The 14,324-nt window shown below is 36.6% G+C and overlaps 1 protein-coding gene across 6 annotated transcripts in view; it reads right to left on the bottom strand.

The window, feature by feature from the left end:
* The window catches only part of SF3B1 (splicing factor 3b subunit 1), a 58,313-nt gene that overhangs the window by 17,075 nt on the left and 26,914 nt on the right, over positions 1–14,324 (bottom strand). For 3 of the 6 annotated variants that reach the window (XR_011569671.1, XR_002182316.2, XM_019974337.2), the window contains exons 3-7: positions 6,568–6,734; positions 4,820–4,924; positions 4,349–4,463; positions 2,427–2,506; positions 1,203–1,373 (exon numbers count right to left, since the gene is read on the bottom strand). Coding sequence is in view for 3 of the 6 variants with exons in the window: in XM_019974337.2 (XP_019829896.1) it covers positions 1,203–1,373; positions 2,427–2,506; positions 4,349–4,463; positions 4,820–4,924; positions 6,568–6,734 (638 nt within the window). In the remaining 3 variants the exon portion in view is untranslated. Of the gene's footprint in view, positions 1–1,202; positions 1,374–2,426; positions 2,507–2,712; positions 4,298–4,348; positions 4,464–4,819; positions 4,925–6,567; positions 6,735–14,324 lie in introns of those variants that run through there. The other 3 variants (XR_011569672.1, XM_070800027.1, XM_019974347.2) reach the window with 3 other exon arrangements.

Raw genomic sequence — 14,324 nt, forward strand, 5'->3', positions numbered from 1 at the left:
ATGTGAAGATCAAGAGATGATTTCTTGCAGTTTTTTTGTTTTTTTTTTTTTTTAAAAGATAAAGATCAGGAAAATGTGTTTGTTGATGATAATAACCTAGAGTACAGAGAAAAAAACTGATGCTACATTAGAGTCCTTGGGTAATAAGAGATGGGAAATGGTACATAAACAGACGGGTTAAGCTGTACACAGTCAATTTGTACTAACAGTCCACATTACAAGAGATGGAAAAGCAGAGTAGATGAGAACATATACAGGCATACCAGCAGATTTCACAGTGGGAACATTTATACTTTTATCTTTTTAATTGTTCCTATTTGGGATGGGAGAGAAATAGAAATCAAAGTCACAAACTAAAAAGCAGCAGCTAAGGAGGTACAGCTTCACAGAACATAAGGAAGTCATTTGAAGGGAAGGGGAATAGAGCCATTGCTTAATGATCACTTTGTCTGAGTGATGAAAAAGTTTCGGAATATAAATCATGGTGGTTCTTGTACAACATTTTAAGAGTAATCAATATCATTAAATTGTACACTTAAAAATGGATAAAATGGCAAATTGTATATTTTACCACCAAAAAAAAGTTTCTAGGAAAATAAACTGACAAAGAAAATGTAGTAGTAGTGTGTATATATGACACCTGTAGTCAGACTTAAAATCATCCATCTAGAAAATGAAGAGGACCGCTATGTTATACTCAACCTCCATATAATGTGACGTACTTCCATTATCTGTATTTAATATTTCAAAACGAACATCCCGTTACAAGTTATAAATAGAACTGTTTGCCACAGAAGTCATGTTGAAGCCCTTATCCTTGCTCTAACTGTACTTGGAGACTGAACCTTGAGTGAGGTAATTAGGTTAAATGAGGTCACAAGGTTGAACCCTAACCTGACAGGACTGGTGTCGTTACAGGCAGAGAAGAGACACCAGAGCTCCCTCGCTCTTCCACGTGTGCAAAGGCCACATGAGGACACAGCAAGAAAGCAGACATCTGCAAGTCAGGAGGAGAGCTCTTACTAGGTACTAACCCTGCTGGCACCTTGATCTTCAAGCCCCCAGAACTGTGAGAAAATAAATGCCTCTTGTTTAAGCTACCCAGTCTGAGGTTATCTTGTTAAGGCAACAAAAGCAGACCAATATATTCCATGAGAGAAATAAATTAAAAATAGTAACAATAAAAAATAAAAAGAAATTACCTCTGCTTGATCCCAACTTGATAGCTTTTTTGGAGTGGCACCAGGAGTCTGATCAGCTGTTTGATCCCAACGTCGTTTCCGTTTTGAGGGAGGCTGGGATGCTGCTGCTCCATTGACGACTTTTAATTCTCCAGCCTTAGCTTTTTCTGCTAGCTGTTGCCTAATTTCTCTCTGAAAAATACACAAATAAACAGTGAGCATCTTTAAAACACTTTCAATATATTTTCATGCCATTAGTACAGTTATTTCTACCTAACACCATTTTATTCTTCACTCATTCTCCTTTCTATGCTACTGGTATTTCCATTCCTTATTTTACCTCTCTTTCCTGTATTTTCAAGCTTTATACACTGTCTTTTTATATAATAGATGAGCAAATATGGAACGTATTACATAGAGAGCACTGCTTTAAATATAGTTAATGAAGTAAAATCTTCAGTCAACGGTAGCAAACCAAAATGCTTCCACTGAAAAACACTTCAAGTAAAACTTATAAAAATAGCAATTAAGACTATTAAGTTGGGAGAGTGATAAATTTTCAAAATTTTATTGTAATTGTAACTATGAAGTATTATATATAGTATAGTCACAACAAAGATACATTTAATTTACCCTGTGATTTTAAAGTGGAGTTCTATAACTCCATTAGATATATGGAGTTCTACAACCCCAAAATCTATTATATATTCATAATAAAATTACAAAGACTAAGTATTAAAACAGAGCAATCTCTGCAGGCCAGCAGGAACTCATCAGAATATTCAAACTGAATTTCCACACATATTCAAACTGAATTTTGTGGAATAAGAGGCTTTTCAAAAAAATGATTTCACTATTTGACTTTTCCCTTACACAGTGACTTCAGGGACATACTGTTAATAGCCCCCACAGATATGTCCTCTATAAAATATATATGTGTACACATATATTGGAGAAGGAAAGGGCAACCCACTCCAGTGTTCTTGCCTAAGTATCCCAGGGACGGGGAAGCCTGGTGGGCTGCCGTCTATGGGGTCGCACAGACTCGGACACGACTGAAGCGACTTAGCCGCAGCAGCAGAATTCTGCATAAGGTTCTTTCTCAACTTAATTTTTATTAACAGTAACAGTAATAAAGTAAGCAATATTTGTGCAGCAAATAAAAAAGGAAATATAAAAGTCTGTCAATCTCAACTTCTTTTACATTCTTCCAACACCATGAAAATAAAAAGCAGGTTTACAGACCTCTTCTTTAGTTAAATGCTGTTCTCGCATTACATCCATGTAAGTCCTAGCATTCATTTTAGGATCAGGGGTCTTCCCTCCTGCAGAAAAGAACAGCAACAGGACAAGAGTACAATAAATAAAAGATAATTAGGTTCAATTGATTTATCTGCCCTGCTCTAATATTACATTATTCCATAATCTTTAATTTATTTTTTGATGAAAAACTTTAATAATTATACATCTTACTTTTTATTGAGTTTGCTGATCAATTTAACCTGTTTGAACACAAACATATCTACAGCAGTTTAAAACAAAGATTTTAATGCATATAAAAACAAAATGACAGCACAGTTTAGTGTCTTCAGAAGTGATGGGTTCCTGGGTTGCTAATCCGGAATACGTACACTTTCGTGCCTTTGTCTCCATCAGCAGTTCTGACTTCAAGCAGCAGAATAGAAGCCTAGAAAATTATCTCTTTACCATTAGTAACACTTTGGAAAGATATTTATATTCAAAACATTACCTGTTGCAAGCTGTTAAAATCCTGACTACAAGTAACTACGACTAGATAAGTTCTTCATACAATGTTCTACAACAGTTATAGTTTAGAAAATCTGACTTTAAAAAATATACCTCTAATCTTATTCTGATGTCATGTTACTAAAAAGGGCTTCATGGGCTTTCCATGTTTTGTTGACCCAGAAACATATTTTTATCTTCTTAGGAAGTATAAATAACAACTGGAAACATATTACTTAAAATATATTACTTCTACCAGTTATTATGATGCATATAGAAAAAAAGTGGTGTACAAAGAGATGTGTTAGTCTCTTGGTTAAAGTTTCAGTATTTGCTTTTCAAACTTTGAAATATCTTAAAGAAGCCCAAATGAAACAATACAAGATTCACAGAGGCACACGATGTTTTAGAAATGTGATAATTAGCTATACAAGTAGTATAGCATCATAATTTAGGAAAATATAATAAAATTCTAAGACATTTCCTATGCTGAAGATCATGCCCAATTGATAGTGTCATTCTTTCTGACACTAGCTCTGATAAGACTTCCTTTGGAATACTTTTTCACCATAATCTAGAGAGGATGTGTTGAACTGCACCCTTAAGAATGCAGACAGGACTGGCATATAGCAGTACTGCTGTAGGAAAGAAATTAAGGACAGTTAGTATGGGCCTGTGAATTCTGACATACATGTTTAAATCAATTACAATTATGCAAGTAAAAAAAGAATATCCCTACTAATTCATGCAGGCTGAAAGTCTAATTTATAAACCTGCAGCAGAATCTAATTTTAAAAAACAGGCACCTAATTTTGATTTTGAAACTCACTCACCTGAGGAAAGCATCCATCAGGCTCACTATGCCCCTTGTGCTGACCTGCACACTAAAATCAGCAAAACAGACTCCAACTATTAAAAATATCAAAGTCTTTGTATACATACTTCTGTTTTAACTTTAAGTTTGCTTAGAGCAAAGTAGGTGCATTTATTAAACTATATTTAGAGCAACATGGGGGGAGCTCTAATGTGGAAACAGTTTCTCAAAAGTTAACAATCCTAAAAATCTAGATTTGGGATGAAAACTTTCAATAATTTGAAAGTATCTTGAGCAGAAAAACACATTTGTTCAAAGTAAAGAAAGCGTACCCAAAAACAAAAGTAAAAGAAAAACCTTTAACCCTTTGCGTTTCTATGGCATGGGCTCATTAGTTTCTTGTCCTTCTACCTGGAAAGAAAACTGGCATTATAAAGATGAAGAATATGGCATCTGTGACTTCAACCAAATCTACACAAATCTATAGTAAGGGGGATTTTAAAAAAGAAAAGCAAATTCATAAGCATGCCAAAAAAAATCAAAGGGCTAAAGACAACTTAACACAAATAAATTTCTGAATACTTATAGAAAAGTGGGAAAGAATTACCATCTGCAAAAGGATCAAGACGCTCAGGGGAAATTATCATGGTCCGCCTGTGCTTTTTGTATTCATCTTCCCGATCTGCAATCTTCGGAGGTCTATGCTCAGCAAATGGATCATACTGAAAAGAGGTATGTCTCACTTAATATTCACTTATTAAATAACCAAACAAAATCACAAACAAAAGTCAGAACATTATAAAACATAAAAATGCTTAATAAATGCCTACTAATATTCTGTATCAATACTCACATAAATGCTATTATGAGAAAGTAAGGCATATGAGAAATTTCCATAGTTCAATCCCCTCAATCCCCTTCATGAAATTATCACCTTTATAACCTAACTATTTCTAATTTTCTCAAATCAACTCTCCTCAAAATATTAACTTGACTCATAAAATAAATGAGTTTCCCCGGGAGTTGAGACATTCAGTTTTCTTTATCCAAATAAACTCTGGTTTAATCTTTAAGTTACCTGTTCTGTTGACTGTGGTATATCATTAAGCAATGCCACAGGGGCATGATATCCTGGCTTCTTCTGACCAAGCAAACTTGTAGATGATGAGTAGTCATCGTCATCCTGCAATGGAATGCCCCCCCAAAACCAAGAAATGTCAGAACTTAGAAACTAGAAAGTACATAGAGATTCAATATGAAATCAAAATACAGTATGATAAAACTTGTTAACACTTGCGTTTTCTGTTCAACTCAAAAAACTATTAAAACAATTAAATATAGTTTTCTACACTCTTAAAAAGATTCAATAAGGACTGCTTTCTGTGGAAGTCAAAGTTATATACGGACTAGAAAAATGTGAGCATTTCATTTTTCTCACTTCAGTTCAGTCGCTCAGTCGTGTCCAACTCTTTGCGACCCCATGAATCACAGCACGCCAGGCCTCCCTGTCCATCACCAACTCCCGGAGTTCACTCAGACTCACATCCATCGAGTCGGTGATGCCATCCAGCCATCTCATCCTCTGTCATCCCTTTCTCCTCCTGCCCCCAATCCCTCCCAGCATCAGAGTCTTTTCCAATAAGTCAACTCTTCACATGAGGTGGCCAAAGTACTGGAGTTTCAGCTTTAGCATCATTCCTTCCCAAGAAATCCCAGGGCTGATCTCCTTCAGAATGGACTGGTTGGATCTCCTTGCAGTCCAAGGGACTCTCAGTGGGCATGATTAAATTTGTTTTTCAGATTTGGAAACTACAAACAGCTTCTTTAGAATTCTCCAGTTTCCTGGTCTAACTCTTTTTTAAAAAACATGGTTTAACCACAGAAAAAAGTAAAATGTAATTAATTTTAAATGTATTTCCCTAATAGTATTACTGTGTTTAGACAGAATAATGTTATATTATTATTTTACTAATGTAAGAAGTGCCACAACAGGGAGATCTCAAGAAGATCTTAACACGTCATTTATTTTATTTAAAACTGAAAAAACAATTTCCTAGTCAGCTTTTGGAACACAGAGCCATTACTGCCTCTTACCATTAAGGTATGATATGCAGAGAGGCCTGACTGGCTTCTACAAACTTTGCTTTGGCACTTAAAATTTTTTCTTTAAAAAAGGTGCTAACTATAAAATAAAATATGGCTTGAATTTCATAAAAACAATAAGTTTCACAATCTATATACACAGGTTACTGAATCACACAAAAGTGATAAGCTATTCACCAAATTTGGATGTTTGGGATGGTCTGACAAGATATAAGCTCTGTGGAATATATGAAAATACTTTAAGAGATGTGTTTCAAAATAAGAGGTAATCATCCTTCGGAGTTAACTAAAACAGGCTCGAAAAAGCCCATTAATGTCAGTACCAAGAAACAGTTCATTCATATTAAGATACCAAGGGAGAAAAAAACAGTATCAAGCAAATATCAGAGGTCCCAAGCCATTTACAATGAAATCACTTCTTACAGGGCTCCTCCAGATAGAGCTCAGTAGGTAACAATAACTCAGTAAGTTACTTTTACAATGGTTAATGATTTCCAGGTGCTTTGCTAAATAAACTAGTTTTAAAATAAGAGTCAGAACTGAGCACTTCCAGAAGTCTTAGAAGAGAAAGACACCTTCAACAGTTTTAGCCTCCCAAAGAAAAGATTTCTCAATCTCCAAAATGTCTTCTGAGATTAAACCAGATGACTCCAACCAGAAAATTTGTATTTCTTGCTCTCCAACAAAAAAATGCTAGGACTTTTTGTATACTATGAAACTTACATCTTCAAGTTCAGTTGCAGCAATTGATGTCACATATCCAGCAAACCTGCTGTCACTTCCACCGTAAATTTCCTGGTCATAATAACCCGTAGAATCAAGGCCCACTCCTTGAGCTTCATCAAGAGCTGCCTTCTTGCCTTGAATTTCTCGGATCTGTGCTTCAATATCTGTAAGAAAATAAACACAGATTTTCTTAGTCTCATTTTCCAAACAGCACTCAACATAATACATTTCTCTACTGGGTATTATCAAAATAACCATAAAAAAGTATTGATTTTTAATAAATTTAAAATATCTCCACCTCAACAGAAGGTACTTATGCACACAAAAGAAATCCTATTTTATCAACTACAAGTTACTCTTACATTAAAAACAGCTTGCCAAAGTTTATTAAACTACCATTAAATTTTAACCTTTCCCAACTGAAAGAATCCTGGTGACATTGATTAGGGAGCAAGAACACCACTTAAGATTATTTAAACACTACTAGAAAGGTAAAAACAGTACTGTAGAGAGTGGGTCTCAAACTCAAATGTGCAACAAATCGTCTGTGTGTTCTGATTTTGTTAGAATGCAAAAGGCCTAGATCAGACCCAAGTTTCTGCATTCCTAACAAGTTCCGAGGTAAAAACCTAAACATCTTCAATAGTAAAATAACAAAGGATAAAATCTAAATTCTTAAGCATGTAATACAGAGCCCTACAGTTTGGCTGCAACCACCATCACATTAGATTTATGACTTACAGTCTGAGCTTTAAATTAAAAATGTATGCCTTAAAGGCTCTTTACCTACTAATACACTGATCTATGTGTCTCAGTTTCCTACAACAGAGAGTTTCATTTTAAGGATTAAATGACATAATGAGCATGAAACACTTAAGCATTCAATGAGTCCCCCAAGCACTGTGTCTATCCATAGGTCTGACATTCAGAAGATGCACATGTGGTGAATGAAGTATCAACTCTTAACTGCTTTGCTAATTTTTAACTCATCATCTTATAATCTAATTTCATATCTCCATCAATTATCTAAATCATGATAATTTCCCAATCATCCTAGTAACATCCTTCACATCCTAGTAACATGTTCTCTCGTTTCCTGATCCTATCAAGAACCACACACTGCATATAGTCATGTCTCTTCAGTCTCCTTTAAATAGACTAGACTTCCAACCTTTTTTCAAAGTCTTTCCTGACACCAGGTAACTTTAAATTACAAACTGATGTTTCATTTTAATAATCTTAATAATCTATAGGTGTGTAAAGAAAAAAGCGTTTCCACTGCCAGCGATCTGTGACCTCACGAACAGGCATTTCTTGCTAGCTCATTACCTTCAACTGAACTAGTCCTTTGATACTAGGCACTTTTGAAACACTCATTTATTAGTTTGCAAGCATCAAAAGGAAAAAATTCAAGTGGTACAAATAAATGCCTAACCCCCACCCCCAGCTAAGGGAGAAAACCCTCTCTAAGTCTTCAAGATGTGTGTGGTTTAAAGTAGAAAATGCAATAACATTATCTAGTCCAAGGCACAGCGTGCGGGAGCAAGTCTCAGAAACTCAAAATAAGGCAATAGAGTTAATACTGAAATTAGCAGCCCCAGTTTGTAAACGAATCTCTTATAGTGTATCAGAGCACTACCATCCCCACTTATTTTTCCTGCATTTCTCCCCTCAAAACTGTTACAGGAGCCCAGGCAGCCAACGGCCTCCATCACAATTAACCACAAACAGAAATATCGTCATCTGAGTGGACTGATTCATTTTACTATTCTCTCTGCTGCTGCTGCTGCTGCTGCTAAGTCGCTTCAGTTGTGTCTGACTCTGTGCGACCCCATAGACGGCAGCCCATCAGGCTCCCCCATCCCTGGGATTCTCCAGGCAAGAACACTGGAGTGGGTTGCCATTTCCTTCTCCAATGCATGCAAGTGAAAAGTGAAAGTGAAGTCGCACAGTTGTGTCCGACTCTTAGCGACCCCATGGACTGCAGCCTACCAGGCTCCTCCATCCATGGGATTTTCCAGGCCAGAGTACTGGAGTGGGATGCCATTGCCTTCTCCAACTATTCTCTCTACTGTTGTTTATATATTTATGTATATATTTAAGCTTTAACCCATATTAGATCCCCCCTGCCCCCCAGAACACTTTTTCTCCTGATATAATACAAAGAACTCTCTCAGGGATTAGTAAAATTGGCTCAAGGATGAGTGGAGATCTATTCTCATTTTTTCCTTTTTGAACATTCCCATTTCAGAAATGTTTACGGTTTAAAAAAAATAAAAAACCACCACCACTAGGTGCATGTATCATTTTTCAAAGTATTTTTTTTTTAAAGAACCATAAATGCTACTGTCATCAGGACTCAGGCAATAAACACAAATGGGTTAATCGCGCCAGCCAAATAGTCTGCAATCTCCTCTCCACAGCATCAGTATAGTCTACTAACTAACCACTTACATCAAAATCACCTGAGGAATCTGTTACAAGAACAGACTCCTAGGCCTCAAATACACTAAATCAGAACCTCCAGTGTATGAACCCATGCTTCCACATTATCAGGAAACTCATACCTAGCCCAATACCTCTCCATTTGCAGCCCATCCCAGTCTCACCAAAATCACCAATTTTATATTTTCCTCTAGGTGATATACAAATGAAAAACCAGAAAGGGGCACTGTTTCATAAAAACTGCATCACACTACACTTATCATTGTGCAGCATGCTCAGTCCCCAACTTACATCACAGACAGCTTTATTTCCCCTCTAAAGAACTTTTCCGTTGTAAGGTTTCACTAACATCCCTTTATTTGGATAATATGTTTATTCACAAACTGTCATCTACTGAATTTTACCTACTGATTTTATGTCTTTACTGATTAGCAACAGTTGTCTTATTGTGGAACAATTATAGCAAAATATTAAGAATTGGTAAAGTTGGACAATGGGTTACACTGTGTTCAGTACATTTTTTTTTCTACACTTTCCTGTATTACATTTCATAATAGAAGTCTCTGAAAGTAATTTTTCAAAGTTGTCTCTCCAGCAAAGGTTTATAAAATACCACAGCTTTCAAATTTTACACTCTACATCTCTGGGAAAGACAAAAAAGTTGTCTTTAACTCTTTATTTTCAAAGTTACCTAACACTATATTACAGCTACTGGTACACAAGTACTCCTGTACTTTCTTAAATAGGAACTGACTAAAAATAAGCAAATAGATAATTTCAGACAGCAAATTATTAACACGTAAGACTTCTTCAGTTGTGTTCAGTCACTCAGTCGTGGCCAACTCTTTGCGACCCCATGAACTGCAGCACGCCAGGCCTCCCTGTCCATCACCAACTCCCGGAGTCCACTCAAACAACAAGTATGAAAAAAAGTGAGGTGGAACATACCCAAAAGAAGAATAACCAGAGGTCTAAAATATTAAAAAAAGGATGTGAGGAGGCAAAGAAGGAAATGTTTATGCTAATCTAGCTCTAGTTCAATTATGACCAACGTGAACAAATCCTCTATTACCACCTAATCCCCTTCCAATTTAGAATCTCTATAATTCAAGACATTCAGATGTAAAAATAAAGAAAAATGGATACTGTCTGCTAGAGATTGGACAAAAGATTGGGACCTCCTAATGGTCACGTATGTGACTGCCAAGAGCTAGCACTCTTAATCCACCACAAGGTGTAAGTATTCCAGTCTTCGCGTTGTGCATATCAATAGTGTATGTCTTTTTATTACCAAGCTGTACTCCACCGTACCACAGAGTATTTATCCATTCTTTATTTGACTGGCATTCAAGTTGTTTGCAGCTTGCAGAGATACAAACAAAGCTGCTGTAAACATTAGTGTACAGATTTTTGTGTGAACACAGATTTTAACACCCCCAGAGTAAATAACCTGTGAGTATGATTGCTGAGTCTTAGAGCAAATACATGCTTCATTTTATAAGAAACTTTTGGAGCCCTTTTTGTGGGTTTACTTGAGCAAGTTTAAGAACAGAGGAGAAATGAATTATTCTGTATAACAGAAGAATTTTGACCAATACAATACGGGAGAGAAATTAAGGAAACAGTAAAATGAAGAAAAGCTGGGATATATGAAATTATAAAATCCCAGTTTTATGGCATTAAAGGGTATCAGGAGATATAAACATCTAATATGGATTTCTAAATTATCTGCATAAGCACCTCATTTCTGTTCTCTATCTAACCCTACCCCTATCTTCAGTAAAATCTATCAAGGGGGAAGGAGGCTTCTGTGATAGCACTCTTGGTTATTAATGCTGAAAGTTTAAAAACAGATTAAAGTAGAATCAACTACACTCCAATAAAATTTTTTAAGAGAAGAAAAAAGAAGTAGAAATTCCCTATCCTGATGGTAGATTTGGAATCCTAAAATTAAAATGATGCATGATTCTTCAAATCCCCAGAGCTGGCATATTCTGGAAGTGGTTAAAAAACAAACAAACAAACAAAGACCTGGGGGGGGGGGGGGGGCGGGAATCAAAGTACTAGTTAAGTATTAGACTGGTATTTACCAAAGAGCCTGCAAGAGACTCACTAAAGGATGATTCTAGAGGATAATCTGTCAAGAACAGAGTTTTTCTTAAGTTCGTATTTCCGTTTTAAGGTATGTCTATCAGTAGGAGTCAAAAAAAAAAAAAATTGCCGGCAGCAATAAAGCTTATTAGAAAATTGTGAGTATATTCATTGCCATTATGGCGCTAGTGGTAAAGAACTCGCCTGCCAATGGACTAGACACAAGGGTTCAATCACTGTTTGATTCCTGGATCAGGAAGACCCCCTGGAGAAGGGCATGGCAACCCACTCCAGTATTCTTGCCTGGAGAATCCCAAGGACAGAGGAGCCTGGAGGGCTCCAGTCTACAGGGTCAAAAAGAGTCCAACGAGATTACAGTGATTTAGCAAAGTTAGAGTGGGAAGGGCACTTGAATTTTCAAGTCCTTTGTTAGACTTCCTTGCCTTGGCTAGTCTAACCAAAACCTGAAGTATTATTTCAGAACTGTACTCTTTCCAAAAGCCATTAATTTTCTTGGAGCTTTCCTTGCTTGTGGGCCTCCTGACACCTTGACTGTCACAGCCGTGGTGCGAGTGTCTAACAGGGAGTTGTGTTTTTATTGCCATTTTCTCCTTTCCCTCCAGACTGTGGGAAACTGTACAGGACAAAGGTACTGCAACCAGTTAATTGCAAGAAAAAATAAAAAGACATGAAGGAGGAACATACAGATTTAAGAGTACAATATACGAAGTTTATTTGGAATTTAATTCAAATGAATTGTAAAAAAATGTTTATAAGGCAATCAGCAATATCAAACACTGATGAATATTTTATTAATCTTAGGTTTAATAACAGATTTTTTTTTTTTTTGGCAGTGCCATGCAGCATACAGGATCTCTGATCCTCAACCAAGGATTGAACCTAGGCCACCACAGTGGAAGAGCTGAATTCTAACCACTAGACCACCAGGGAACTCCCAATAATGGTTTTTTCCCCCTTTCTTAATAATGGTATTTTTTAAAGTCCTTATATTTTAGAGATACACACTGAAAAATGTATGGATATATATAAAATAGATAGCCAATGGGAATTTGCTACATGACTCAGGAAATTCAGGGCTAGGTAACAACTTAGAGGGTGGGCTGGGGAGGGAGGTGAGAGGGATGTTCACGTGGGAGGCGACATGGGTAAACCTATGGCTGACTCTTGATGTTTGGTAGAAACCAATGAAATAAGTCGTAAGTCATAAGTTGCTCAGTTGTGTCTGACTCTTTGCGACCCCTCAGGCTGTAGCCTACCAGGCTCCTCCGTCCATGGGATTTTCCAGGCAAGAATACTGGAGTGGGTTGCCATTTCCTTCTCAAGGAGATCTTCCCAACCCAGGGATTGAACTGGGCTCTCCTGCATTGTAGGCAGACGCTTTACCATCTGAGCCACCAGGCAAGTCCAAAAAGAACTTAGGATTTACATATTTTATGTATATTTGCCATAATAAGATTGAGAAAGAGGTCTAATAATCAGAAAATAAATTTATCTATTTATCCAAAAAAATATATGTATAAAATTATCTATCTGGGATTTGCTTTGAAATAACAGGAAAGGTGAAAAAGACTAGTGAAGAGATTAAGAAAAGGTGGCTCTGCCTTTACAACTGTTCAAGCCATATGATTAGATAAGCACAATATGGGGGTTTATTTCACTATTGTATTTTTGTATATGTTTTCAATTTTCAATAAAAAGTTAAAATGTTTTAAAAGCAATTTAAAGTTTCTCCTTTTTTCTCATTCTTGGTTCTCATTTCTTCTAACCCTTTGAAAACACAGCCTCTGGCCCCATGCAACAGAAAATAAAAGCTCTCTCTTCTCTGAGATGGAATCCTCTGGTGTACATAAACAGAATTTTTTTAAGTTCTCTGATGTACTATCTTATGGCAGAAGTGAAGAGGAACTAAAAAGCCTCTTGATGAGAGTGAAAGAGGAGACTGAAGAGTTGGCTTAAAGCTCAACATTCAGAAAACGAAGATCATGGCATCTGGTCCCATCACTGGAAACAGTATCAAACTTTATTTTTTTGGGCTCCAAAATCACTGCCGATGGTGACTGCAGCCATGAAATTAAAAGACGCTTACTCCTTGGAAGAAAAGTTAGGACCAACCTAGATAGTATATTCAAAAGCAGAGACATTACTTTGCCAACAAAGGTCCGTCTAGTCAAGGCTATGGTTTTTCCAGTGGTCATATATGGATGTGAGAGTTGGACTGTGAAGAAGGCTGAGCACCGAAGAATTGATGCTTTTGAACTGTGGTGTTGGAGAAGACTCTTGAGAATCCCTTGGACTGCAAGGAGATCCAACCAGTCCATTCTAAAGGAGATCAGCCCTGAGTGTTCTTTGGAAGGACTGATGCTAAAGCTGAAACTCCAGTACTTTGGCCACCTCATGCGAAGAGTTGACTCATTAGAAAAGACTCTGTTGCTGGGAGGGATTGGGGGCAGGAGAAGAAGGGGACAACAGAGGATGAGATGGCTGGATGGCATCACCGACTCGATGGACGTGAGTTTGAGTGAACTCTGGGAGATGGTGATGGACAGGGAGGCCTGGCGTGCTGTGATTCATGGGGTCGAAAAGAGTGGGACACGACTAAGTGACTGATCTGATCTGATCTGATCTGATGTACTATCTTAACCCTTAAAAGTTTCAATTCTTGTCATTTTTTCTTCTTTTCCAGTTTTACTCATCTTGCAAGTGATGGTAACGTGAAATCTTGTAAACGTTAAGATATGTATATTTTAAAAACCAACTATGCTCCAGTGATCTACAGAAATGTCATCATTCAACTGAAACTCTCTTTTTGGAGGAAACTGATCCTAGGATGATTTTCAACTATCAGAGAACAAATCCTTCCCTAGGAGACAAGAGGTTGACTATATTTACAGCGTGAATTCATCAACAAATTTATGAAGAGGCCCATTTGAAATCTCAAGTCATTCAATAACCAGATTTCCATTTTTCATTTACTTAAAAATTGTTTATTACTAATCCAAAAATCGTTATAATTTAAAACTTAAAATTATAGACATTTGCCAGACATAAATACATCAAATGTTTCATCTGGGAATCGAGTTTGATATCAAAATATAAAATACTGCTGGAACTTGCACCGTCTATAAGATGGAAAACATCTAACCTACTGTTTGTATTTTAAACTAAGACCTAAATATCAAACTCTGAAATGAACCATC

The sequence above is a fragment of the Bos indicus genome, chromosome 2, assembly GCF_029378745.1.
Source record: "Bos indicus isolate NIAB-ARS_2022 breed Sahiwal x Tharparkar chromosome 2, NIAB-ARS_B.indTharparkar_mat_pri_1.0, whole genome shotgun sequence".
Classification (NCBI taxonomy): domain Eukaryota; kingdom Metazoa; phylum Chordata; class Mammalia; order Artiodactyla; family Bovidae; genus Bos; species Bos indicus.